General features: G+C 31.6%; 2 protein-coding genes across 8 annotated transcripts; one reads left to right on the top strand and one right to left on the bottom strand.

Annotated features, from left to right (window-relative positions):
- The first annotated feature begins 5,881 nt into the window (after positions 1–5,881).
- On the top strand, positions 5,882–6,945 carry LOC110620134 (calcium load-activated calcium channel). The gene has a single exon (XM_021763734.2). The coding sequence runs from the start codon at positions 6,031–6,033 to the stop codon at positions 6,607–6,609; it is 579 nt and encodes a 192-aa protein (XP_021619426.1). The 5' UTR covers positions 5,882–6,030; the 3' UTR covers positions 6,610–6,945.
- Positions 6,946–11,497: 4,552 nt separating this feature from the next.
- On the bottom strand, positions 11,498–27,623 carry LOC110620133 (kinesin-like protein KIN-7K, chloroplastic). Of its 7 annotated transcripts, XM_043958688.1 has the most exons (26): positions 27,377–27,622; positions 26,707–26,938; positions 26,499–26,596; positions 25,737–25,793; positions 24,885–24,974; positions 24,737–24,789; positions 24,207–24,272; positions 24,056–24,109; positions 23,843–23,902; positions 20,292–20,370; positions 18,957–19,024; positions 18,813–18,872; positions 18,536–18,640; positions 17,168–17,272; positions 16,879–16,986; positions 16,661–16,810; positions 16,012–16,194; positions 15,667–15,825; positions 14,960–15,181; positions 14,715–14,855; positions 14,507–14,632; positions 14,368–14,418; positions 13,863–13,910; positions 13,575–13,778; positions 12,964–13,011; positions 11,498–12,273 (listed from the first exon to the last, which is right to left on the bottom strand). In XM_043958688.1, exons 5-26 carry the CDS (start codon positions 24,898–24,900, stop codon positions 11,731–11,733), a joined length of 2,649 nt encoding a protein of 882 aa, XP_043814623.1. In that variant the 5' UTR covers positions 24,901–24,974; positions 25,737–25,793; positions 26,499–26,596; positions 26,707–26,938; positions 27,377–27,622; the 3' UTR covers positions 11,498–11,730. The 7 variants fall into 7 exon arrangements, with proteins under 7 accessions (XP_043814623.1, XP_043814621.1, XP_021619419.1 ...); XM_043958686.1 differs by lacking the exon at positions 25,737–25,793 and having other exon boundaries at positions 26,707–26,989; XM_021763727.2 differs by lacking the exon at positions 25,737–25,793 and having other exon boundaries at positions 12,982–13,011; positions 26,707–26,989.
- Between the last annotated feature and the right edge of the window lie 310 nt (positions 27,624–27,933).

Below are 27,933 nucleotides of genomic sequence, written 5' to 3'. Positions count from 1 at the left end.
TTTAAAAAAATATTTAATTTAATAATTATGAAATTCTTGAGAATTAGAAATAAAAACATTAAAATTTAAGATTTTTCAAATTTATTCCGCAGCACTTAATACTAAAATAATAATTTTGTACATTTCTTTTAATTTTTAAAAGTAAAGTAATATTAAATATAAATTTGTTTATAATACATATTTAAAATAAATAATTCTAAATTACTTCCTAGCAAACTCCATCTTAGTTAATAAACTTTTTAAAATTTTTTTTATGTGGAAAGTAATTTCAATATGTTTTAAATGACTTTTAGATCCTTTTATTTTTTTTAAATACAAAACTATTGATTGTATTGATAAAATTTTATCAAACAAAAAAGAATATCATTCCAAATAGAGAAAAACGATTATACCTAATAGATTTTCTAGTCAAAATATGAGCAGTTAGAGTAGCATTCCGACGAATCCATCAAATATTAGTTCTAGTGTCTAACAAAGATTTACAATCATTTAAAATCAAGCTCCTATATAAGATAATTTGGCAAAAATCTAAACTCTTACATAAGATAATTTGATAAAGATGTTTCTCCTTCGTTCTCATCTCTCGAGCATAAATCATTAAAGTCTCCCGAACAACCACGGAAGAGATCCTCTCTGAGATAAAACTCGAATAAGATTTCAAAACTGATATCGTCATTGCGATTCTGTAAACTCATAATAACCAGTAAACTTCCATTGAATATTACCTTCTGAAATAACCGAATCAATAAAATTTGAAGAAAAGTCAATCCTAGAAGTCACATAACTCTTCCACATTAACGAAAGACCTCTTCCTAATCCTTATCTATTGACTTAACTGGAAAGCAACCATCAAAATGTAAAAAATTATGAAAAAATTTCATACAAGAACTAAGAACCTTTGTTTCCATAAAAAATAAAATGTTCGACTTGTAACTAGTAACCAAATCCTTTAATACATTAACTGTCCAAAAATTGACGAGTTCTCGGCAATTCCAACACAGGATAATCATTGCTTTCGGCTATCTCGACCTTTGACGGGATGAGTCGCTTCACTGTTGCCTGTCAAATTAACATTCGCAGGGATTAGGGGTATAATCGAATCGAGTCAAGCTGAGTTTTATAAATCTCAGGCTCGTTTATTAAAAAATTTTATAAGCTCGAGCTTGAGCTCGACTAAAAAATTAAATACTATAATTGAACTCGATTCGAGCTCAACTCGTGAAAAACTTATTTAAACTAATAACGAGTCTAATTGAAGATCGATCTCGAAAACTCGATTAAAAAGTTTGTTTAAACTAATAATGAGTCTAATTCAAATTCGTTAACAAAACTTAATTAATTTAAATTTTTAAATATTAAAATTTTAAACTAAAAGATCAAAAAAAATTTTAATAAAATTAAATATAATTTAATTAAAATCTACTATAATCAAATCCTTAATTTAAAATATAATAAAAAATAAAATATTTATTCATAAAAAAGTTTTATTCCTCCATTTCTATAAGTTTTTGATGTGGGATAGTAGATATTGTTTCATTAACTTTCAATAATTCATATGTAAAATAAGGCATAGTGATTTTACAAAAGTGAGTTTGTTGCTATAGACAATAAATAATTAATTTTTTTATTATTTAGATTTTAATATTTAAATCTTTTATTTTTTTATTTTTTAGGTTTTAATATTTAAATATTTATTTATTTATTTATAACATCAAATAATATTTGAATAACTTTTAATTAATTATATAAAATATATTTAATATAAGATTAACTATATAATATTAAATTTAGTAATTATTTATTTAAATATTTATATTATATGAAAAATTAATTGAAATATATATAATAAATATATAAATTTATATATAAATAGTCCATTCCGATGAGAGAGATGATTTATTTTTTAAATTACATAGTTCTTTTTAAATTATATAGTTTTAATTAAATCGTATAATTTTATTGTTAGTATCAATAGATATTTTTATATAAAATTTATTAATATATCATAATTTATATTAAATTATTTTATTGTATAAAAAATACTATACATATTATATAAAATAAATATATTAATATATTTATATAATAAATTTAAATTATACAATTATATATATACATTATACTCAAATTTTATTAATAAAATCATATTGATTTATATTTAAATTATATAAAAATTTTAATTTATAAAATTAAGCGAATAATATTAAGTAGAAAAATAATTATACAAATACATATATAAATATATGAAAATAATAATAATAACAGTAGTTTATTAAGAGATTTAATAGTTTAAAAAAGTGTTTACGCATATAATGAAAAATAAATATATAAATTAATAATATAATTATATAATTAAGGGGTAGAAATATAAAAATTAACAATATATATGATAAATAGATTAAGTGGCAGTATATTAACGAGCCTGCTCGACGAAAATCTTAACGAGTTTGTTCAGGAATATCTTGACGAGTCTGTTCACGAGTCTCTTGACGAGCCTGTTCACGAGCCACTTAACCAGCCCTCTTCATGAGCCTGTTTACGAGCCTCTTAACGAGTCAGCTCACGAATCTTAACGAACCGAATACTATGGAGCTCAAGTTTGACTCGTTTAATAATTAATAAACGAGTCTAAAAATTAAGTTCGAGTTTGGCTCGTTTAGAAATCGAGTCGAGTCCGATCGAGTTTTTATCGAGCCGAGCCTCGAATAACTCACGAATAGTTTGGTTCATTTACAGTCCTAGCGGGAGTGTTGTTAGAGGTATCTTGTGGAGATGAAGGAAAACCTGTAACATTGTTGTGTTTAGTATTTTTTGATATTATCATTTATATTTTATTTTTTAAGTGAATTAAATTTTAGTAACTAATCATATTACAGAAAATATATGATTGTAACGAAAATAAAAATAATTTTTTTAAAAAAATTTAAACATAATTTTAAAAAAATTGAAATCTATAAAATTTATATTATAGGTTTTATAAATTTATGTAAAGTAATTATTTTATGCAAATTATTAAGTTAATAAAAAATGATATTTTTTAAAGATATAAAGTATCAATATTTTAAATATAAAAGATAGTAATACTTTCTATTAATAAAAAATATTTTTAATTAATAATAATTTTATTAATTTGATATCCTTTTTATTATATACAAATATAAAAATATATATTTAAAACTTATAATGAAATACTTTTCAAAAAAAAAAAAACTTATAATGAAATAAATTTACTTTCATTTTAAATTAAATCTCTATTTATTTCCGAAAAAAATTTATATTTAAAAATTATTTTTAAAAAATATATTATATATTTTTTATTAAATAATTTATTTTTTTATTATTTAATTTTAATTTAAAAATAAAATTTATTAATAAAACAATCGAAAAATCATCATGAAAATTCTCAATATTTTAGGTTGACTAATGATACCCTAATCATAATTAAACTCCCCGGTTTTATTTCTACTGTTAAATGATAGTGCATGAGGTTTTTTTAAAAATTTTTTTTGCAATTTGGGTTGTTACTTCTTTTTTTTTTTTTTGCATTAAAAAAAAAATTTAGTCAAGGTTGGTGGGCCTTGTGCCCTTCCTTCGGGACAATGTAAGAGAAACTATAAATTATATATTTATTTTTAATAAAATTTATGTTGTCTTTTATCAATAATTTCGTCCGTCAACGTAATGATCCGAGTTAATATCTTCATTAGTTTTGATTTAAAAATGTAACATTAGGATTGTCAAATATAATTTTAATTATTTTTTACAATTTTTTAATTGCAAAAATAATTTATATTTAATTTTTTAATAAATAACTTAATTTTCATTATTTAATTTTAATTTAAAAAATAAAAATATTAATAAAATATTAAAATAATTTAATTTTTTTAATTTTAAAAAAATTATTTTAAAAAATAAAATCATATCTAATTTTATAAGAGTTTATTTAAATTATTTTTTTTATAAAATAAAATTACTTCAAATGAAGATAATAGAAAAATAAATATGCTCTGTATAAAGTTCACAAGACCTAAAATAAATTAAAATCGTAAGTAAACTGAAAATAAAATTCTAAAAAAGATAGAGAAATACACACAAATTCTAAATAGAATGAAAAATAATTAAAATTATTACTCCATTCCATTTATTTGTAAAAACTAGTTTGTATTTATAAAATATTTTTTTATTAAAAATATTTTTTAAAAAATATTTTTTGTAAAAAATTTTAATAAAATATTTTATTTTTATTATTTAATTTTAATTTAAAAAATAAAATTTATTAATAAATTTATATATAAAAATACTAATAAAAATTTTAAAGTGTACAAATAATTTTCAAAATAAATTTCTCTCTGAGTATAGTATCATGAGACGAGGTTGGACTGTGAAGAAGGATACGGTCCTAAACCTTATTAGGCTACACATAAATAAATTCGTTCAATATCGCGCGACTCAATTCTGCAACGTGAAGTGAATCGAACTAACTACGCACGCGGACCTATTCAAGAATAGGCTAGTTCGGTGAAGTGACCGAAGGTAAGGAAAATGAGGCCAGTCACCTCGTAGTCCTATTAGCACGCGCGCTATAAGAAATTAAGAGGTGCTCTGACTTGTCTGTACTGACAGAAAGAGATAGTACTGTAGTAGAGTAGCAATCATGCATCACTCGCAGACAAAAGAAAAAGAAATAAAAGAAAGAGATGTGATATTTTCAAGCCAAATTTACACGCTCACTTCAAACTCTATTTTTTAAATATTAAAATATCAAAAAGCATGAAAAAAAATCTTGTAAGAATCCTACCTAGTAGAGCATGAATCTCATGAAAATGATTTATGCTTATACATTAAAAGCATTTGAGAAGAAAATTCTAGAGATTTTTTTGGAATGAAGTATAAAACTTAAATTACATATGAAAAGTATTTGTAAAGATTTGATTTTCTAAATGCAATAGGGAAATAATTTTACTATTTATTAGTAAATTTAGATAAAAATAATCATAATTCAGATTGAAAGAAATAAAACAAATCCTAACTAGGACATAAAAATACACATAAATCCTAGATAGAATATAAAGTGCAATATTTTATATTTCCAAATTATTTTAAGCTATAGAAAATATTTTTCCTCTATACAATTATGGGAATAAATAATTTTTATTGGGACCAAATAAGTTCAATTTTAAGTTTTTTTTTTTTCTACCATTAGGCTTATTTTTATATTAAAGGCTAAATAAGTCTAAACATATTAAAATTTAATTATTTTAATAATAAAATATTATTTTTATAATTTTTAAATAATAAATATTATTTCCAAAAACTTCTTTAATTCTCCATAAAAATAAATTTTAATTTATAGAAATAATATTTAAACAATTAATATTTTAATATGTTATTTATTTAATATAAAGTTGTTGATTTATTTAATCAAAGAATTACAATTGAACTTATTTGACTTCCAATAAAAAAAAATATAAAAATAGATTTAAACTTATTTTTATAAAATTATTAAACTTGAATTTTGACTAGTTTACGTAAATATAGTAAAACTAACCCTAATTTCACAAATTTTATAAAGTTAATCAATTAAATTAAAATTTTAAATAAAATTGGAAAAATTGCTTAGAGTATTTTTTTTTTCATTAAACCTAATTTTTTTCTATTATTAAGAAAATTTCTACCATTTTAAATTTATTCAATTGATTAGTGTGGAAATTGTGTTTAAAAATTGTATATAAAGAAAATTAAATCATAAATGTATTTCTGTTAAAAAAAGAAAAACATAAATTTATATTTACGAGCGTAAACAACAAAAGTAAAATAAATAAATAAATAAATACTAGTAATAAAAAATGTTTCCTTTATATAATTTGGAAAAATAAATTCAAAATTTCTCACATATTTCCCTCGCCGAAGTCCCAAGTTCCGATATCCAACATCGGGTGATACTTGACCCGTAGCTAAACATCCTCCTCGCACCTCAGTCATTTCCAGAGAGTATTTCGCCGGAAAAGCTCTCTCAAACGTTGTCTCCCGATGGCCACACCTCAATTCCTATCCTCCTTCAAGTACTCCGACAGCCTCACGGTGGTGGCTATCTCTATCTGCACCGCCGTGGTCTGTGAGGCCATCTCCTGGATCTTAATTTACCGAACGAACTCCTACAAATCCCTCAAATCCTCCATTGATAAAGCTTCTAAGAAGCTCGAGACTATGAAAACCGAAACCATTAAAGTCACCACAAAGAAATCCAAGACCAGGAAAATAGATCGCGTCGAGACGTCCTTGAAAGAGTCCAGTCGCGATCTCTCCCTCTTCAAGTTCAAATCCGGCGCCGTTGTTGCCTTGGTTCTCTTCATCGTTTTTGGACTGTTAAATTCGCTCTTCGAAGGGAAAGTTGTCGCCAAATTGCCGTTTAAGCCTATAGGGATCGTGATGAAGATGAGTCACAGAGGATTGCAAGGCGATGATGCGACGGATTGTTCAATGGCATTTTTGTATTTCCTGTGTTCGATCAGTATCCGCACAAATCTCCAAAAGTTTCTAGGGTTTTCGCCGCCGCGTGGAGCCGCCGGGGCCGGACTGTTCCCCATGCCTGATCCGAAAACGAATTGATCGGGTTTGTTGTTGCTCTCATATTGATACTTATTTATATTATCTTGTATTGTTTTTAGGTCATCTGATTATCTAGTGAGGAGTAGGATAAATCTGAATTTTCCTTGTTGAGTACGTTGATAGCGATTCGATGATGGATCTCTGGAACCGGGATAAATTTTACTGTTATTTCGGTGATTGTCGTGTTTTAAAAATTGTAATTTGGAAAATTCTGGAACTGATGTTGCTTCAGTCTGAATTAGGGTTAGTTATTTACTGATTTTGACGAGCAGATAAAAACTTATGCTGGATGATTTTCTGGAATTTGCCTAAATTATTAATTATCATTTTTTTAATTTATAGCAATAGCTACTGAGATAGGATTATTTGTGTATATTTACATTATAGCTTTTCTATATTGAATTTTGTTAAAGAATTGAACTTTGTTAATCTGTCAAAAGTAAAATGCTGAAACTTTTTCATGCAATGAATTATTTAAAACCTTAACTTAGTGCCTCTGTAATTTGATGAAATATACTAAATTGAAGCCCAAGAAGCTGAAGGTCATTGTCTTCAAATCAAGATTGGACATGCTATAGAGCATGCGTCAGTTTATTAAGCATGAGAGTTGTTAATATATTATACTGTCCTTGTTTTAGTTTGCCTAAAAGGTTCATGGACTCTGCTTTTTTTTTTGGGTTTAAATTAGCCCTAATCTCCTAGAGGTTAGATCAGAACTCCAACAGGCATGTATAAATATTGGTAAAGATTCATGGTCAGAGATCTTTTATATCAAAGCTAATATTAATTATTTCAAATTCATTGTTTGAAACTTGTTTCCATTCATTGTCTTTTGTTCCAAGGTCACAGTCTTCATTTCTATTTTTTTGTTTTGTCTTGGACTCTTTGACATTATACTGGCTGTATAAACATTATAAATTTTTAAGTTTCTTTCATGAGTTCATTGAGAAGTCCGAGATATTTTAGGTTGTGATTGAAACATTTTAACAGAAACTTGTTTATCAAATATAGGGTCACACTGATATATGACCAACATGAATGAATTGGATGTCTTTTTTTTAATGTTTTTCATGTTTACTACATGTTGCATGTTGGAGCTTTTGATTCTTGTAGGGATCAAAACATGTTTTTAGGTTACTCTTAGGTGAATTTCCATGCAATCACTAATCTTTACGATCTGTGCACTAATGCACAGCAGGTCCCACATGATAAGTAGTAGACATGCATTGCAAAGACATTCCAGATGAGTGATTGCATATATAATTGCACAAACATCCACATTGGTGGTCAACCATTAGTGTACTATTATAGTATTCAACTAAATTACTATTATCCTGATTAGCAACTTAGGTGGATTATATAAATGTTAATCCAACGTTGCCTTGTGCCCAGTATTATACTTAAATTGTAAGTCACCCTGACTAGTAAATTCGATGGAAGATATTTTCTTGAACTGTGTGTTGGCTCCAATCCATGCTGTAAGATGGGGATTGGAATTGCTGCATATATTATTATATAATTTGAAGATTTCAGAGGGTCTGATTATGTAACCTCTTCTATCACTCAGGCCGTGGAACATATTGTATTTTTTTGCAGTAATCTCAAGTCTGACATGAATGTAAATTCTACAGGATTCACCCTTGAAACAGTTGTGAAATGGAGTTAAAAGAATAAGAAACTACTTCCTTATCCAATTTTTTTTAGGATTCAAATTGGTTTTAAATCTATAGGTGTCTCAGATTTTTATAGTTTGTGCTGCCTTTCCTTGGAGCTCATCAGTACAATTGTTCAACTTATAACTTGAGCTGTGAGCTGTGAGCTATTATATTTTTGTAGATTGAAAACATTGCTCATTGGACGTCATGATTCTCGTATGATGACCACTTAAAAATGGAGGTTATATCTCTTTCTAATAATTAATTAAAGAATTTTTTTTAAAAAAAATATTCCTTTCCTTTTGCCCTTTATTTCCCCTGCCTATCCAAATTAAAGTTAAATACTACCAGACTTGTTAACTTGGATTTTTTTGGGAGGCTTTGAAAATGTCTTTTATTTTTTTCAGAATAAAGTTTTAATACTTCATCTTTAATATATCAATTTATCTTATTTCACTTTACAAGAAAATACTTGCATCATTTTTTTTTTTTGTCAAAGTTAGATTCATTGAAAGGCCCTTAAGTGGGCATCGAGCAGATTACAAAGTTGCATTGGGTCAAAGAATTATAGTAGAAGGAATCATTTGATAGACATTGTTTTGCTAGAGAATGAGTTGCTATCTAACTATTCCTATTGACATGAGAAAAAAAGCATAGCAACCAAATAGCAAGCAAAGCCTGTATGACTGATAAGGAATCCCCTTCTACAATAGATTTGGAAAAGTCTCTTGAAATAGATAAAAGATGTTGCTTCCTTGCAAGCTAGAGTTTCTAAAACCAAGGGATCTATAATTCTAGGAAAATGTTTGCAAATCCATCCCATTGGGTTACTTAGAAGAATCACGAGCAATAGCTGCAACAAACCCACACTTTTTGCCAACATCCACTGCTTCCTCAAAGTTTATTTTGACAAAGCCTTAGGGAGGCTTAGCCCAAGGTAGTACCTGAACATGCCGGTTAACTGGAAGGCTTGTTGTTCTTCATTGGCCATAAAAAAGTCATGGAAGTAAGATAGGGCTGATGAAAGGACTTCTTAGTGAGTGAGGTTGGCATCCTTGAAAATGAGTGAGTTTCGATTTTCTAAATTGCCCAAAGCAGGAATACTAAGAGTTCAAGCTTGTGTTGATTATTATCTCCAGAGTTGATGTGCGAAGCAAGCTCTTTCTAAAACTCATATAAGCTGTGTTGTTACAAAGGAGAGAAGATCGTAACATAAAAAGGGATATTAACCATACATGAATTGCTCTGGGTACTTAAAAGAATAAATGAGCAAGACTTTCTGTTTTGCCACAAAATTTGTAGTTTTCAGGCATATGAGGTATTCTTCGATTAAGTTGTTCACCAGTAGCCAATCTGTCTTGAAGGAATTTCTAGAGGAAAATGGAGAGTTTCGGCGGCAGATTCAAGTTTCAAACTTGACTTCATAGCTCTCTAGTGCATTCATTAGATACATGACCTGGATTAACAGAGCTATCCACCCTATTATTGAGCTTCAAATTGCAAGCCAAAGCATAACCCGATTTAACTGAGTAGATGCCTAAGTTTGAAAAGTGCCATACTAAGGAATCTTCTCCACGAAAGAGATTAAGAGGTATGTTGATGTTTGAGATTTCCTCTTCTTTAAACACATCTCGAAGTCTCTGTAAATTCCAAGCTGAAGAAGTTTCATCAATTAGTTGAGACACCCATATAATATTAGGATTAGCATTTGCTTGGACTATTGGTTTGGTAGGGAAAGATCTCGGGATCGAGTTGTCAACTTTGTAGAGAATGGACGCTCCATCATTAACTTGCCATCTTATCCCTTTCTCAAGAAGATTTTGTCCCTAAAAAATATTTTGCTATCTCCGAGGGGGTCTAGCTCCTTGCCTAACCTAAAATAAAAAAGTGTATGGAAAATATTTATTCTTAAAAACCCAAACAATCAGAGAGTTAGGATTAGAAATAATTCTCCATCCCTGTTTAACTAGAAGAGCTTTGTTGAACATCTCAAAATCTCGAAAGCCTAATCCTCCCTGTTGCTTAGGATGACAAATATTTTCCCATGAAATCAAATGAATCTTTCTTTCTTTTTCACGTTGGCCCCACCAAAATTATGAGACTATACTATTAATTTCCTTGCAAAGTTTGGTTGGCAATAAAAAACAAGACATAACGGGAATGGTAGTTGTGATTGCTTTGATCAAGACCTTCTTACATTTCTGAGACAAAAGCTTTTCCTTCCATCCTGCAACTTTATTTTGAATTTTGAGCTTAACGAAAGCAAAGGCTTGAGATTTTGATGGATTAATAAAGGCTTGTAGACTCCAAAACTTATCCTAGTTTTTGATATTTTGAATTCTGAGTATCGCCGAAAGATATTTTTTAAGATTTCTAGAAGTATTTGGGCTAAATAAAAAAAACTGATTTCTCTAAATTAATTATTTGACTGTTTGCTTCTGAATATGTACGAATAATATGTTGAATTTTCTCAACTTCCGCTGTTGTAGCCTTAGAGAAGATGGTGGAATCATCAGCGAACAAAAGATGAGAGACCGTTGATTCCCGCCTTGAGATGGAAATTCTTTGTATGGAAGAGGAGTACTTGAGTTCGTGACAGAATTTTTGCGTATAAAAGAGAAAAAAATAAAGGAACAAGGGATCTCAGTCGTAAACATTTAATCAATTTAATGAGAGCCACTCTATGACCATTAAGCTGCGAGGAATAGATACAATAGAGATACACTCCATAATCCAGTTAGTTCATAATTTAGGTATAATCTAAAGCATCATAGCATTTTAAATTTAAAAAGTCATATAAAACGTTAAAGTGAAATTAAAATCATCTCATATTATAATGCGAATATTTATAATAATTTTAGATAAATTATTATTACTTTTTTTTACAGAGAGCCAGTTTTATAATAATTTTAGATAAATTAGAATTTTTTTTTATATATAGAGCCAGTTTTAATTTCAAAATTTTTATGTGGTGTATAATAATAACCGTATACATTATGTGACAAATTTACTCGACTCCAACAGTTATCTTATATTCAAGTGTATTTGACAAACTTTCTTTTGAAAATGGAGAGTTTATAAAATTGGAAGTACTAGCTTCTTATATTGCATAATCAGGCTCCCATTTTTTAGGTTAATTAGCAACTTCCTACAAATACTATGTCTCTTTTTTTTTTTTTTTCAATTTTTTTAATATTCTAATCTTTGCATTATCAATTTTGTAATACGAATCATTAACTGAACAAGCATTCACATGAAAACAAAGGTGAGGTGATTAGTTCATACAGATATTGACAGCCAGAAAAACCTTAAAGGAAACAAAGATACAGGATAAGAGAAAAGGCCAATAGGCTCATTTGAAATACACAAACACCCTAACTTCTAATGCACAACACGCTTTCCTGCACACTACATCTCATACCTCGTATTAAACATCATTTCTCAATGATTTTAAACACAAAAACCATCAAACACTTGGAGCCTCTCTTGTTGAATCCGAGTTATCGGTACTGGATCCGTGGGATTTTTTCAACTTTGCCACAAGAACCCACATGTTGGCAAGTTCATTTTCAAGGTAAGCTTCTCTTTGCTTGGATTCTTCCACCTTCCTTTGAAGTTCGGCATCTTGTTGATCTTTCTCCATTAGAGCAGCTTCATATTGAGCTTCTCTTTCTCGACTTATAGCCAATTCTTTCTTCAGTTCTGATGTTGGCCCAACTTGGTCATGACGTTTCAGGTGATTCTCTCTTCGGCCATTCCGGACTGTACTATTAGTTCTTCGCTGTGTTGGCGAGTTCTTAAGTGCTGCCAGCTCAGCAGCTAGTCTCTCGTTCTGATTCATGAGCTTAGCGATTTCTTCTGATAATGCCTTGAGCTCCATAGCAGCAGCTGAGGCTAGCCCCTTAGCATATGAACTCTCATCCGCCAATTTTTGCTTTTGCATTTCTAGCTGTTCGTTCGACTCTGTCAGTGCAGCAACTTTTTGCTTCAATTCTTCAATCTCAGCAGTCTGATGGATGAAAAACAAGGAATCAGCTAGAAATGTCAAGTAATGTGGCAAACGGAACTTCTAAAGTCAACACATAGAAACTTGTGCAGTGAAATCTGTAACCAGAAAGGAATCAATAGGACGACATGCATTATCCCAGTAAGGCTGATTACTCTTTTGCAACTTATGCCAAATTGGATAAGTGACCTAACTCCATCAGCTAGCTTATTTTTAGTTCACTACAGTGATTGGCCGCTTTCAGGTGGAATAGAACCCAAGAACCCCTGCAACCTAAAAGCTAATGGATGAGTTTACAAGTGTTTCAGTGTGCCTATAACAGCATCTGCACAAACCATAGTGCCTATGCTATGCAGCTTATAAACTAATTCTACCAGGACAAACCATAGTGCCTATGCTATGCAGCTTATAAACTAATTCTACCAGGACTTACTTCCCACGCAATAACTATAATTTACGTAAACAGGTAAATGTAAAGGTTTGTGAGGTCAATTGATTGTTCTACAATTGCTGGAAGAAATCTGGATAAACAATTGCCTACCTCAGTAAAATATCTTGTGGAGTAGTGAAATTTGAAAAAATCAATGTCAAGACAATGTACATTAGGTTTTATTTTGGATTTTCTAAAGCTAATATAACAATTCCACAATCCTATCTCTCCATAAACCCTAAAAAGTTATTACATGCTCATGCCTGCTTTGGTGCACATACTTTGAGCTCGGTGACATGCGAATTAGCATCCTGATACCAAAGTAGGACCTGAGGATTATTCACGCCATGACACTTGAAGAAGCAAAATCAAGCTAGATAAACCATCTCAATGCATACTGGAGTTAATCAAGTAACTATGTTAGGGTCACATAATGAACATAAAAATGGAACTTGGGCAAAGCTGATACCAAGGACAATATAAAAAATGGAACAGCATGTATGAAAAACTACAATACATTTTACATGCTTGCCAACCACCTCTGTTCATGCTGTAGACTTTACTGAAAATAAATTAGAAATGTTATGATATGGTTGAATTGGCTAATCTGACTTCCAAAAATTGCAGCATGAAGAGAAGTCAACAAGATATGCCTCCTAGAGATGATGAACCTTCATAAATACACAAGGGTGACTTTGGCTTATCATAGATACGATTACGAGCACCATGAGAACATTATGCAACTCTATTTCTTTCTCTAAAAATGTTTTTCCTCAGAAGGAGGGGGATAAGAAAAAAGGATAAGATGTAACTTCAGAGTTTTAAGGACACTGTCTCAATGAGGCTATCAGTGTCAAATGCTTCAAGAACAAACCTGGGCTTGTTGAAGCAAATCCTCATTTCTATTTTTTGTCACTGCAATTTCCTTGTCAACATGATGTTGAGAATGTAAACTTTTTAATTCAGAAAATCGCTTTAAGTAACTGGGTAGAGGACTAATATTTCTCAAATCTAGCGCATCGGAGAGCTGCTGCTTCAAAGAGACAATTGTCTCCTGCAATCCTTCACATTCACATATCTGATAGAAAGGAAATGTTTATTTATATTCTGCTCTCCACTGATAAACAAAGAATGTATAGATTTAGTTAAGTTGCTTTTTGACCTTTTGGTTGAGCTGCTCCTGAATTATCCGATTATCCGCAGTTTTAACCTGAAAAGAGGATTAACAGGACTGCCCTTATCAGATAAAATTAATAAAATCAGATGATTGAAAGGAGAATATGTGGATGAACTGTTTACTACATTTCCATAAACAAACCAGGAAAAATTCAGAGTGTTGTATTTTGTATGCATATACATATTAGCATATGAGGCAGGTGATTCATACGGAGTACATTTCACTGTCACGTTTATGATATCAATGTCACTCTTATGATTCATATTGGCATATACAAGTGTTCTTTTGGAGAATATCTTAAGGTTTTCAATCATGACTCAATATTATTTACATAAGATTATCTCAGATGGAAGATGGAGTCTTCAAAATTCTTAAGATTTAAGAAGCAAGTTCGTGTAATTTTTCAATCGATTATCAACTACATCCTTAACAAGTAGTACAAACACCAATGAGAACATATGTTCATGTCAAACTGTATAAAATAGATCACCTCAAGTTCAAATGACTTCTCATTCAATTGTTCCATAAGTTCAGCAACTGTCTGCAGCATTTAAAAACCGATGGCTTGAAACCAAACTTGCAAACCATAGAGAAACAGTTTGTGCAACAAAAATTGAAGTTCAACTTACTTGTGATACTTCCAACTTATCCATCTTATTATGTGAAACCACAATGGAATCAGTAATTTGTTTTTCCAGCAAAGCAATTTGTTCAGTCTTAACTTTGATTTCATCATTCAACCTCTTCATCTCCACCTTCATACCAAAAGGACTACAGATTGAATTTTCTAGGCCAAAAGCAACTAATGACAAAATGGATTTGGAAACAGCATAGTACATGAATATGTTCCTTTTGGGGATTTCTTGAAGCCTCCTCAGATAATCGCTTCAAAGCACTGGAATGGAGTGCAACTTCTCCAGACAAAATTTTCTGCTGCTCCCTTAGAAGATCAATCTGATCACTTGTTTTTATGCTGGTCTGAAACAAATAGTGCATGGGAATTTAAACCTGCAGGCTATGTGCAATGCATCCCACCCAAAAAGATGGAGTACATTAACAATTTAAAAGGACTATCAGCATACCAGAGGAGTTTCCTGCCCAAGTAAATTGTCCTCTGGAATTTCTCCATCTGGTCTAATCTCAGATAGAAGATCAGCTGATGGAGAGCTTTCTGTGAGTAAAGGATTTGAAAATATGGATTCAGTATGGAAGTTGCTGTTTTCTGCTTGAGGTGTTGAAGGTGTCCTATTAGATTTTACTCCACTTGGTTTATCACTTGTTGTCCCCAGTCCACTATCTCGTTTCTGGTAAAGAACAGCAAATAATTTAGTAATTAAGGGAGATAAACATGATACAGAAGAATAAAGCAGACAGAAAGGAACAACTACAACAAATGAAAAGTTTCAAGATTTCCCCGATGCTTATATGAAATAGATATATACTCTGAAAGTTAGTCCAGCCGCCAGATTTGCTATTTTTACATACTTTTAAATAAATTGCAAGCTCAGCCTAAGTTTAAGTACTAAAAGGAAAAACAAAAGCAAAAACCTAAAATCTAAAACCTAACATATGTGAATTGCAAAATTGACAAAGAGAGAGAAATAGCTAGTCATGAAAACAAAACTCAAAATGTCCAATTTCTGCATTTGAGTGAGTGAAAAGAAGATTATTCAACCGAAGGCTGATATTTCAACACTCTAGATAATGAAATGAATGGAATTTAGAATTTAGCTAACAAGGTTCGAGAATAAGAAACAGTATTGCCTAAAAAAATCCACAAAATACGTACCTGTAGCTTTAACCAGTTTAGCAATCCATGTTTCCGGGATTTCTTCTCCCTCTTGAGTGCATCATCAGTAGTTTCACTTTTCCCTTCGGGAGAAACATACAATTCAATGTTTTCATCATCCAACATCAAGTCTCGCCTTTTGTATGGTAGGTATGCAAGCTGCATATTAAACATAAGCAGCTACAATCAGATCAAACTGAGTTGAGGAAGAAGGGAGGAAACTCTCATAACAGACACCAAAACACCACTCTTATGATCCCATAGATGTCAATTAGGAAGGCACTAGAGATAACTAAATTCGGGGGTGGGGTGGGGGTGGTGGGGTTACAAACAAATTGGAAGTACCTCTTCTTCTCCAAAGGAATGTCTTCTCCTTGGACCAGGGCAGTGAGGAAACCTTGATGATTGTGAAGCTTTAGAAGAGACCAAAATTAATTTTGTCAAGCGTTGTATTCTACCCAATAAAGCTTCTTTGGCTTCTTCTTCTTGTTCCAGTCTAGATTGTATCTCGAATTGACCATCTTCTAGCTTCACATATCACATTAATGCATCAAATTATTTTGTATCAATTCAAATAAGAAGAAATCAGGTTATTGCATCTTCCGAAAATGTTATACCACACAACTTCATCATAAGTTTGCTGATGAAATCTTTATCTATATTACATATATATTTGTATGACAAGTTGGATTGTGTAATGATGTAGAACTACAAAGAACATTGAAAGTGGAAAAAGAAATAAACTCCCAAATTTTAGTTGTTCTCAATCGTCAATAATAATCATAATAAGCACTACATGCCTAGATGACAAAGATATTTATAATATAATATATTGATATTCCCAACTAGGCTAAATATACATATGATGAAACCTTGAAGTAGAGAAGAATTTGGAAAATTAGAAGTTCTCTAAATAAAGAAGACATTTATAGAGATATAACATCACGTCAAAAATTAAATGATCCAGTTTTATCAAAAAGCCCTACAAGTGTACCTTTTGTTTTAGGAGGACAATATTGTCTTCCACCATATCTTTTAATTGAGGAACTGTCACCACAATACCCTTCTTCAGTTGTTCTAATTCTTCCTTCAAAGAGTGGATCTCATTTTGATACTTCTTGATAAGTGATTTCTCATCAACAATCTGCATTCAAATAACTATTTCAAACATGATTATTCTAGACATACATAAGATACGGGGGGGGAGAGTACCTTGTTCTGTGCTGCTTGAATCTCGATATGCTTAGCACGATGGGCAAATTTCAAAGTGTTATGTGTCTCTTCATAACTGCTTGATGAAGGAGTGACAGTGCAAATAAGCTATAAATTTTGGACAAAAGACAGGAATAAGTGGGGGCCAGTTAGAACCATGTATCCTTTATAAAGAAGGATAATCATATAGAGGGTAGGCAAAGATAAGACATGCATCACAACATCATACATGCATTTTGAGTTATCGTAAGAATATAAAAAGAATTAGGAAAAGAAATCTAAAACATACTGATACACGGCCATGACCACTTAATGAAGATTGAAGAAGCCTGGTCAGTTTAGAGTCCCTGTATGGAATATGAGAGGCCCTCCCATCCGTCAACTTTGATATGACCTATAAAATAATAAGTACCAATCAAAGGAAACACCCACATAATGTAACCACTGAGATTATAATATGACAGAAAACTAGAGGTTGGACAAAAGTAACAATGTTTACAAACCCCAAGTGGTGATTGAATAGCAGAAGGGAGAGGATGTAATAATGCTTACATAATTAGCTTGAAGGGAGAGGGTCTAATGGTACTTACCAAATTCACTTTTAACATATTAGAACTTTTATAATAACTACATAACTGCTCTACAAATATTTCAATTTTTTTTACAGTTCTCATAATGTTTTAGAGCCTTGCTCATGTTTTTCTCAGCAATTGGAGGTGTTGTCTCCATTCATATATTATATCTATAACCATGCATATTTCTTTTTTCAATATGACTATATATGCATGTAATATATATATAACCATGCTCCTATACGTCTGCTATTATTATTATTTATCCTCAATATTCTTACTCTTAAGAAATTTAAAGAAAGGATAATGTGCCTTGAATTTAAGGATGCTAATAAAATTTAACTTTTATATATATATATTTACTTTTATCATACTAATAAAATATTTACAGATTGAAAATGTAATATGTTTTGTGTTCTTGATGAATTAAATGATACTGGTTCTCTATTTTATACCTTTCAAGCATTAATCAATTCATAAACGTCTACATATATACCAAGGTTGGTTTTGTAGTTTTCCATGTTCATTACCAACCTCCTAGCATTTATTGTTATTATTCAACCTCAACTTTTTACTCTAAAGAAATTTAAGGATCATGTACCATTAATCTATAAATATTAACTTTTATATTTTAAATTTTTTATATTAACAAATTGTTTACAGGTCAAAGTAACATGTTCTAGTGCAATGCACAAGTCCCACATAAGTGAAAAAACCTGTTCTTGCCATAGTGTGAGGATTTAAGTTTGACTTCCTCATTTTGAAATTTGACAGATTGTCAGTTAAATGCAAACAGGTAGAATCATGGATTTTCTACTGGTTTTAGCCCAGTTCACCAATTCAACCCCTTCCATTTCACCAGTTCAAAACCAATTTTGACTAAAAAAGGGTTTCACTTATCAAGCCTAAACTGGACCAATGATGACTCCCTACTTAACACAGTGACCAGCCAATCAATTAGGGGTTCAAAAACATTACAAATAACATAATGGTTATGTAATGGTGAGGCTTTAGATGGAAGATCGCATGGAAATTATCAGCTATTGATCTACTGATGAAAAAATATTGGTAATATGAGGCCTCACAGTTCCAAGTGTTAGCAGGCTCTTATTAATGTACGATCCTTCTTTCCATCTCCCACCAGTAGTCTCAGCCTTTGAACTTTCTGAACCTGCCAGATCGATGAGGTTCTGCATGTAAAAGTAATACATGGATATGTTAAAAGAGATCATTGATATCAAAATTCACAGGTGTATGCAAAAGAAATTCAGTAAAATATGAGATTTTAAGTTGAGCAAAAAGATTAAGTTCAAACTAGAAACAAAATAAAAAGGTAAGCAACAACAAACAGCATTGGCATACCAGTTGAGACAAATTTACTGCTCCTTCACTATTTTCACCACATGGGCTACTCTCAATTGTCTGTTTCAAGGTAATTGGAAATTAAGATATATCTGAAGAAATGAATGAATAAAGACATGACCACTGAAGATAGCGCGAGATTACCAGTGTGAATATTGAATGGCTCCGGCTGCTGAGTAGATTAAAAGTTGTAGATCCAACATGTCTATGCTCTATGCCAAACAGATAAATTTAGTCATTAATTTTGGCATACTACTATTAGATTTAATGTTCTAGAAATATATATATGCATTTTACTTTTCAATTTGAATGGGAATTCATGAGTCCTAAATTTTTGTTATTGAAATTTGATACTTGCATAAAGATTCAATTTTTGAAGGGCTATATTAGAAGGGTTTCAGATTTTAGTGTTATTAACCTGAAATGGGCAATATGATAAATGGAAAGTCATTTGTACCTACTTTAGCTGTCTTTCTATATATACCGTGTAATAAATTTTGGAATAAATACCATAAGCATTCAGAAACTCGGATAAAGAATGTTTGACATTAGACCATTTGATGTTAAAGAATTATTTATTTAATAAGTATTCTGATTCAATTTAAATGGGCAAATTCCTGGCTTGTCTGCTGAGAAGTGTTAATGGGTGGGATAATGGGTTGTTTGGTGAACATAACTCTTTGACTTAATTGCTTCAAGCAGAAAACTGGAGACGATGAATAGAGCTTGGCATCAAGCAGAAACAAGGAGATGGAGGAGCAGAACATGGAGAGGAACTCAACCAAAGACAAGACAAAAGGACATATAGCAAGGCAATTACTTGGCCACTGTGGACTTGCAGAAAGCCAAAAGGAAGGTTCTACAGGAACCCTTCAGAATTTGAATGAGAGAGAATAAAGTGAATTTTATTTGGTTACAACCAAATATATATATATATATATATATATATACAATGAACAATGAAATTTATACATTTTAGTTGGATAATTTTTGTTTTTGGTTTAGTTAATACTTTGAAAAACTTTGAACATTTAAATATCACCAGTTCAATTACCTCTAACAAATGGTAACCAGAATGCCTACTTGTATTAATTAATAAATAATTGAAATTGCTTATAGATAATATATAATTCTTTATTATTTTATTAATAAGCAAATAACCTAATCAAAATATGTAGATTTATTTTGGTTAGTATAGATAGGAAAAGGATTTCAGAAAATTCAGTTAGTATGAGAATTCAGTTCAGTCACCCGAGTATGAGTGGTGTTTCTTACTTCAAGTTTTCTTTTGAAAGGAGAATTTTGTTTGGATCAATTTGCTTTTCATTAATCTTGTAACCAACTTTGGCGCTTTACTTAGTAATAGCTTAACATTTGTTTATAAGAGATGAGAATGGAAGCCCCCCATATATACACTACTGTGTCACTCTGAATCCAATTGCTTTTGCTCGCTGCATATGACATTGACATGAGAATTACCTTCTCCAGCTGCAATGAGGGAAAGGGCATGAGCTGGGGATAATACAACTTCTTCCTTTATCCCTTCAACAAAGGTTCCCTACAAAAGTTAATTGACGTCAAAAAAAATGCTACTTCACGAAATCTGAGATGCTATTTAAATAAGTTAATTGGCCATATAACCAGAAAACCAATTGCAACTCTACAAATAGAGAGTTAAAGTTTGCATGCTCCAGCATACAAGAGTTGAGAAACTCCTAATCTTGGATGAAGAAAAATGAGAGAAGAACTGCCTTCAATAATTTCAGCATTAGAATAAGTAATTTGGAGAACGCCCAGCCTCAGAATATCCTCACATTAGGCAATGCAATCAAGTGCATGAGCTAAACTTCATTACCTTCAAGGTCCTCTGAATATCAAAACTATATACTGGTTACTCAACACAGTGAGGTATTTTTCTTTGCTCAGTTTCACTCTAAAAGAAGTGGGAATGTTGGGCTTGGGGTTTAGACTTAAGGTAAGTTGCTTAAATGCTCAAAAGACTCAGGCAGCAAAGCATCTACCCACCAGCCTATGGTCATGCAGCACTTCATTGTATCCCATCCCAAGTTGTTGGAGTAAAAATAAATAAAATAAACAGTTGAATCCCATGCAGTCTAGGATATTTCCCCAGGGCGCCACTATTGTCAACCCCAAGTAGTTGAGCTGGTTTCTCATGATCTGGAAGTACCCAACATAAAATGAACCAGTATAAAAAGTCCGACTAAAATGAGAACATTCCCTCAGCACCAGAACAGGTAAGGAGCATATCCTCCCAGCATTTTGAACCCAAGGGTCACTATTATGAACAGCATAATCCTAAGATCAGAAGCTGAGTCAAAATTGAACCTGTGATCTAGAAGCACAATTAACAATATATTGTGAACCATAATCTTATCACATAAGCAATGGGCTTCTGATGACAGGCGTTGATCGGTTCAGCACTTTTCATCTTTATACTGAGAGCTATAATGACGTCTACTTGGTTAAGTATTTGATTCATCAATAGATTTCATGATGTAGCTTTTTAGCATCTTAGGTTTCCAATACTGTTTATAATAGAGGGGATAATGTGACTACTTCAAGGCCCTAATCTGCACATTACAAAGATTATCCATAGTCCTTCACCACGAGTTGCAATTGATACATCTCAAGTTACAGATTCTCAATACAATGAGCTAACAGCTTCAGCAGATTGTATGTGTTTCAATGAAAAGAAGCAGTCTGGTGCAACTTATGGTTTTAATTCAATAAATAGAAGTCATGCATCAGCAAATACTTCTGTAGATAATTCACTGGCCTTCTCCTAATCTGAGTCTGGCAAGTACAATTGAATAAAGAACCCAAGGTAAATAGAGAGTTCATAAGCAGTAAAACATCTTAATCAAAAGCCAGGTTTTCACTTAGCTCATCTGTGAGACTGAAACTCATAAAGTTCACATGCCCAACTTAGTAATATAGTTGCCTGATCCTGCAAATAACCATCAGAGGGATATTCAAAGTGCATGGTAACACCATTTGAAAACTTTTAGTAAAAACAGGGCCACAATGCTCAACTGCATGCCCAAACAAATGCCACTTATATCACAACAGACTGGAAATGGGAAAATTTCTGTCAAGTACCATAACCAAGTCAATGCAATTTGTGTGCTCTATCTTCACTTATGTCAAGCCTAAAACCAGCCCAATCAATAAAGTTTTGAATGGAGCAACTATATCCAGATTTTGGGAAGAATCAGGGAGAAACTTTTGTTGATAGAATCCATGTCAAAGGGAAATCTTCTGCATAATAGAAGCCCATTATGGTTGTTGGGAAATTTTTCTGTGTGTTTGGAATGTAATAATTGTTATGCACTCATCAATATTTATATTAATTTAATATAGTAAAAGTTTAGAGATAATGCTAAAAACAAGCAGTGAGGTCAAGGATTGTAGAAATATAATATTTGATGTTGTATGTCATAATAAAGATTACAACCTATTTATATATAAAAGATGGTATCTAAACAGGAAAGAAAATCAAGTCTATAATTATACAATCCCTAAGATTAAGCAACTAACCCATCTATCAATATTTACGTCCTATATTAATATATTTACTTCCTATAATCTATAACACTCCCCCTCAAGTTGGAGCATAAATGTTAATCATGCCCAACTTGTTACATATATAATCAACTCGTCCCATACAACTTAACAGACACCGAATTTGTAAACCCAACTTCTTCCAATAATTGGCGTACCCACAAAACTTCACAAATGGTTTTTGCCATGACTCGACATTTAGATTCAGCACTAGAACGGGAGACGACATTTTCTCAGCTTGGTAAAACGCCTTACTGTGAATAGAATTTCGAATCCGTGAACAGTACTCGTGACTCGTGAACAATACCCCCGATGAACAGTACTCGTGAACAGTACCCCCCCTCGATGAACAGTACTCGTAAACAGTACCCGATGAATAATTCCCGTGAACAATACTTGATGAACAGAGCCCTAAGTCTCCAAGTGTTACCCTTTATGGATAACCCAAATGAACATAGACCTAAATCTCCAAATGTTACCCTTTATGAGTAACCCAAATGAATAGAGCCCTAAGTCTCCAAATGTTATCCTTTATGAGTAACCCAAATGAATAGAACCCTACGTGAGTAACCCAAATTAACAGAGCCCTAAATCTCTAAATGTTACCCTTTGTGAATAACCCAAATGAACAGAGGCCTAAGTCTCCAAATATTACTCTTTATGAGTAACCCAAATGAACAGATCCAAATGTTACTCTTTATGAGTAACCCAAATGAACAGAGCGCTACGTCTCCAAATGTTATCCTTTATGAGTAACCCAAATGAACAGAGCCCTAAGTCTCCAAATGTTACTCTTTATGAGTAACCCAAATGAACAGAGCCCTAAGTCTCCAAATGTTACTCTTTTATGGGTAATCCAAATAAACAGAGCCCTAAGTCTCCAAAAGTTACTCTTTATGGGTAACCAAATGAATAATATCAAAAAGACGCCTTCACCCAACACCCAAACGGCAAACGAACCACAAATTTGACAAGGGAACTGCAAGGCGACTTTGGCATCCTCTCTAGGTGAACGGTGAGAGACAAATATTATCCTAGATGGATAACACAAAAGAACAGGAGTCCTGAGTCTCCAAAAATTTATAACTTGACGAGAGAGAAAATAAATCTCTACAAACCTGGCTCTGATACAATGTAGAAATATAATATTTGATGTTGTATTTCATAATAAAGATTACAACCTATTTATATATAAAAGATGGTATCTAAACAGGAAAGAAAATCAAGTCTATAATTATACAATCCCTAAGATTAAGCAACTAACCCATCTATCAATATTTACTTCCTATATTAATATATTTACTTCCTATAATCTATAACAAGGATGATAACCACTTTTTAAGCAGAATGGTGTTTTAATAGCTGCAGCAGAGTTATCATTTTCATAGACAAAACAGTCAGCTATTAAAGTCAGCATGAGAAAACACAATACATTTGTAAGCAAGTACCTGAGCATCTTCTCTAATTCTTAAATTTTGTCCTGCCGGATTTAACAAGTCATTGACAACCTGAAATGAAGAAAACCCTAAAGGATGATGAAGTCAAAAAAGAGGTGAAAGAAGAAATTGTGTTAGCTGGTCACATCAACAATGAAAGGTAAAATGAACAAGACATTGCAGAATGCAGACAAAGCATGAAGCTTGAGAATGGAAGAAACTAACCTCATTATAGATCTCAAGGTAAGAAACACGAAGGAGAAACTCTCGGTTTGGTGTCTAAGGGAATAAAATAAATGTTATGGTTACAGCATTAAACAATGATCTAATTAAGAAAAAAAATTATCAGAGGAGTCATGTTCCATAACTAAAGTACCTCTTGGATAATGCTAAAAGCATCCTTCACTGCCAATGGTATAATACCAGGGGACCTCTGATCACCCTGCAATTGCATATTACCAATGCAAGCATGGGGAGAGTACTCATTAATTAGGAATAGAAAATAGCATTCGATAATTTCCCACCCTAATGATAGTAATCAAACTCACAGCTCCATTTTTGTTTATAGAACATCCTTCTATGATATTGCGTATTAAAGTGTAGAATGTAGTAATTGCACCAGTTTTAACTGAGGATGCATGTATATGCTATCAATTAATGGATTAAACATAACACATGTGACTTGCAATAGATACAAAAGTATAATAATGGAACCCAAGTTACACACACATCAGCTTCAGAAGCAGGCTGAGAGAAAAATCTATTGGTAGTCTTTGTTATAAAAGCAAAATATATGGAATATTAGTACATGGTTATTCAATTTTGCACGCATTATTAGATATCATGAATTACATTAGAAAAGCAAGCAATTTCAAAGGGAAGTAACACGGTATAACTGAATCTCACATGCATAGTGTGAGTCTTCCCACTGCTCGTTACACCATATGCAAAAATAGTTCCTGAAAAATACATGAAAACACTATGTCAAAATGCTGCAAATAAATAAATGGCAGACAATCAGGTTTTCTAATCAGGGACTGTTCATAAGACTCACCATTGATGCCTTCCATAGAACCACTGACGACATGCTGAGCAGCAATATCATACACATGGCGTGTTGTTGTTGTAGGGCCAAACACCCGATCTATTAAAAGTTTAGGAAAGCAATGCATAATTAACCATATAAATATCAGTTGAAAAAAAAAATATCTTTAAAAGTCAAAATATTAACATGAATGTGCATCATTTGTAACTTGGGTGAAATTAGCCCTCAGCTTTGAACAAATGGGAGGAAGTGTAGCTTTTGTAGACTAATATACCACAACTAATCAAATAATCACATAATAATAAGTTGCATCACTTAAGAGTTCACATAAAATCTAATAAAGTTTGATGTGTGATAGTTGTAAGCATTACAAAGTCCTTTTCATAATGCACAAGAATGAAAGACTACAAAGAAAATAGAAACGTCAATAGGCTTTGCGACCTAATTTTTATGGTAATTGAGATTAATAAATTGGGTGAGTTTCATCCATCATTCCTGAACTTAAGGTGTCGTAACAGGGCTATTCTTGAACTTTAATTTTGTAATGTAAAACCCTCTTAACTTTAATTTGGTCAACATTCAACAATAAACTTTTTGTGAGTTGTGACCCATTATTACCACTTTATAGGAAATAGCTGACATGGCAGCATTGAATGATGGGTCATCTAACTTTCCCCATTTACACCTGCCACATCACCTATGTACCAATAAACTGGAAAATCATGGGTCACAAAGAGTTTATGGTTCATCAAATTAAATTCAGACGGTTTTATATTACAAATTAAAGTTTAAGGAGGCTCTATTATAACGCTCTAAGTTCAAAGGTGATAAGTAAAATTTACTCTAAAATAATATAAGTACCTTTTATGATGTCTAACAATTATTTGAAAAAGGTTCACAAGCTAATGGAGGTGCCATCTGAAGACAAAAACAATTAAGAGAAAAGGCAAGCAAAGATTTTACACAAATGATACAGAAATATGATTCCGAAATCAATATGCTCTGCAGTAACAAAAAATTAAAAATTAAAAAAAAAAAAAGAAAAACAGAGAGGGAGAAGACGCTGAAAGTCTATCAGAAGAACCTGATACAAGGAAGAGTTACTTCCCAGAAACTTAAGTGAAGTACATATGCCATTGGACCTTGATAAGAATGTGCTCTTGGAAAACACATAGTCAACCAAGCTTCTATTTTTTAGTCAATCTTAAAAACCAAAACCAAAAACCGACCAAATTCAAAGATATAACATCATAAGATTATAACTTCAGCAGCACATTTTGCAAAGGAGAATATTTTAAAACAACCATAACATACAATAAATCTGTATAATTCAGGAGTTCTCAAAATTGATAAAATTTAGATGGCTAATTTGAGCTGAAATAAATTAAAAGCACTGCCAAGTCTGTTTCAATTAGACTACTATTATATCTGTCCATTTATATGGCAGTGCTATCTTCAATAGTCGCTTATAATGCTTCTCAAACAATTCAAGCATAATGTAGAAGCTCTCAAGTCTTTATTTTTGCTTGAGCTATCTATGCATTAATTTTGAAGTAAATCGAGCTTAAATAACAAATGTATTTGTAGGATCAGCTAAATAGCAAATTAATGTACTTTAATTACCATATGCATATGCGATTGACTGATTATGCTCATTTCTGACTATAGTTTCTCCATCAGCATACCAAGAAATCTCCACTCCTTGACGAATTTCCCTAGGACTACATCACCAATTATGAAACGAACAAACGACCGAGTCACTCGCTGACGAATTCAATAATGGGGACAAAAATGGAACGGCAGAGAGGTAAACGAAGTGAAAAGAGCAGACCTTAATGGGCGAAAGCGAACTGTGACCGTAACGTTTTCCTTGGGAGTCTCCCCATCCAAAGGTACGTTTTCTGAGTAAAAATACTGTGGCTTGCTACGAGCAGAGGATGACGCAGGGGAGCTCTGACCATCTATGGATGTTTCTACAAACTGTTTAGAAGACGACGTCGTTGAAGAAGAGCGTGAATTGGCAGCTTTTGAATTGATTGAACTTAACCTCTTCGATTTTGATCCTTGTTTTGATGCCATTAACGAACCAACTCAAAATCTTTATCCAAAATTAACTTGAATTGTTTAAAAGAGAAAACAAAATTAGCTCAGCAAATCAGTAATGAACCAAAATGTTGAGTTCTTAAACAATCATCATAATCTCTTTCCAGCAGAAAAAATGCAGAACCAAAAAAATAAAAAAATTAATAAAATAAAATAGGAACAAACAAAATGCAGCCACACAAATACACAGAGAGAAATAAACAACAACAACTAAGCTCAAAAAAATTGTGGAGAAACAAAAAGGAAAAAAAAAAATCGAGTGCTGCATAAGAATCAGCAACTTTTAAGTGAAAGAAAAGAAAATCTAGAGTTTCCGATTGTTTGCTGAGAAAATGCAAAGAAGAAAAATCCATTCCATTAGCCAAGTGAAGCATAGTGTAAGAAGAAGAAGAAAATACCTTAATTGAGAAAAGAAAGAAATATTGAGAGGCAAAAGAGAGAGGTGTGCATGTGGAGGAAGAAGACTACTGTACAGAGAGATCTTTTTCGAAGAGGGAGAGAGAGAATAGTACAGTTTAGATCTACTAAGAGAGAGAGACAGAGAGAAATGGAGAGCTAATGAGTGCAGAAGAAGAACATCATCATCAATCCTTTCCGTCAGAGGCCTTAAAGAGAGAGTGTGGATTTGTTAGACCATGTTTGGATGGAGGGAAAATAAAGACAAAAGGAGAACAAAGTTGGGTTATTAGATATTATAATGGGCTAATATTTCACTAGTCAAATTTTTAATTTTAATGGTAAAATTTCACTTTTTTAAATTTATTGTATTACAATTTATATTTAAATAATTTAATTTAATTTAATATAAAGATTTAAATCTTTACATTTAATAATGATTATATTTTAAATTTAAACTTTTTAAATTTTTTTTATAATTATAGTTGACTTTAAAAATAATTTTGATTAATTTTAAATTGACATGTGATGACCGCTGGATTCCTTCACCCCAGACCAG

Source organism: Manihot esculenta, chromosome 8, assembly GCF_001659605.2.
Source record: "Manihot esculenta cultivar AM560-2 chromosome 8, M.esculenta_v8, whole genome shotgun sequence".
NCBI lineage: Eukaryota > Viridiplantae > Streptophyta > Magnoliopsida > Malpighiales > Euphorbiaceae > Manihot > Manihot esculenta.
The sequence above is the reverse complement of the archived record's forward strand: the minus strand, read 5'-3'. Positions and strand labels throughout refer to the sequence as shown.

Bases quoted from the DNA above. Each gene is read 5' to 3' on its own strand.
- LOC110620133 (XM_043958686.1), bottom strand. From the start codon at position 26,954: ATGGCATCAAAACAAGGATCAAAATCGAAGAGGTTAAGTTCAATCAAT. The intron at 26,597-26,706 runs GTCTGCTCTTTT...TTGGTGATGTAG, and splicing joins GTTCGCTTTCGCCCATTAAG to TCCTAGGGAAATTCGTCAAG. The intron at 13,779-13,862 runs GTCAAAAAGCAA...CCTTTCTATCAG, and splicing joins AGGAGCAGCTCAACCAAAAG to ATATGTGAATGTGAAGGATT.
- LOC110620134 (XM_021763734.2), top strand. From the start codon at position 6,031: ATGGCCACACCTCAATTCCTATCCTCCTTCAAGTACTCCGACAGCCTC.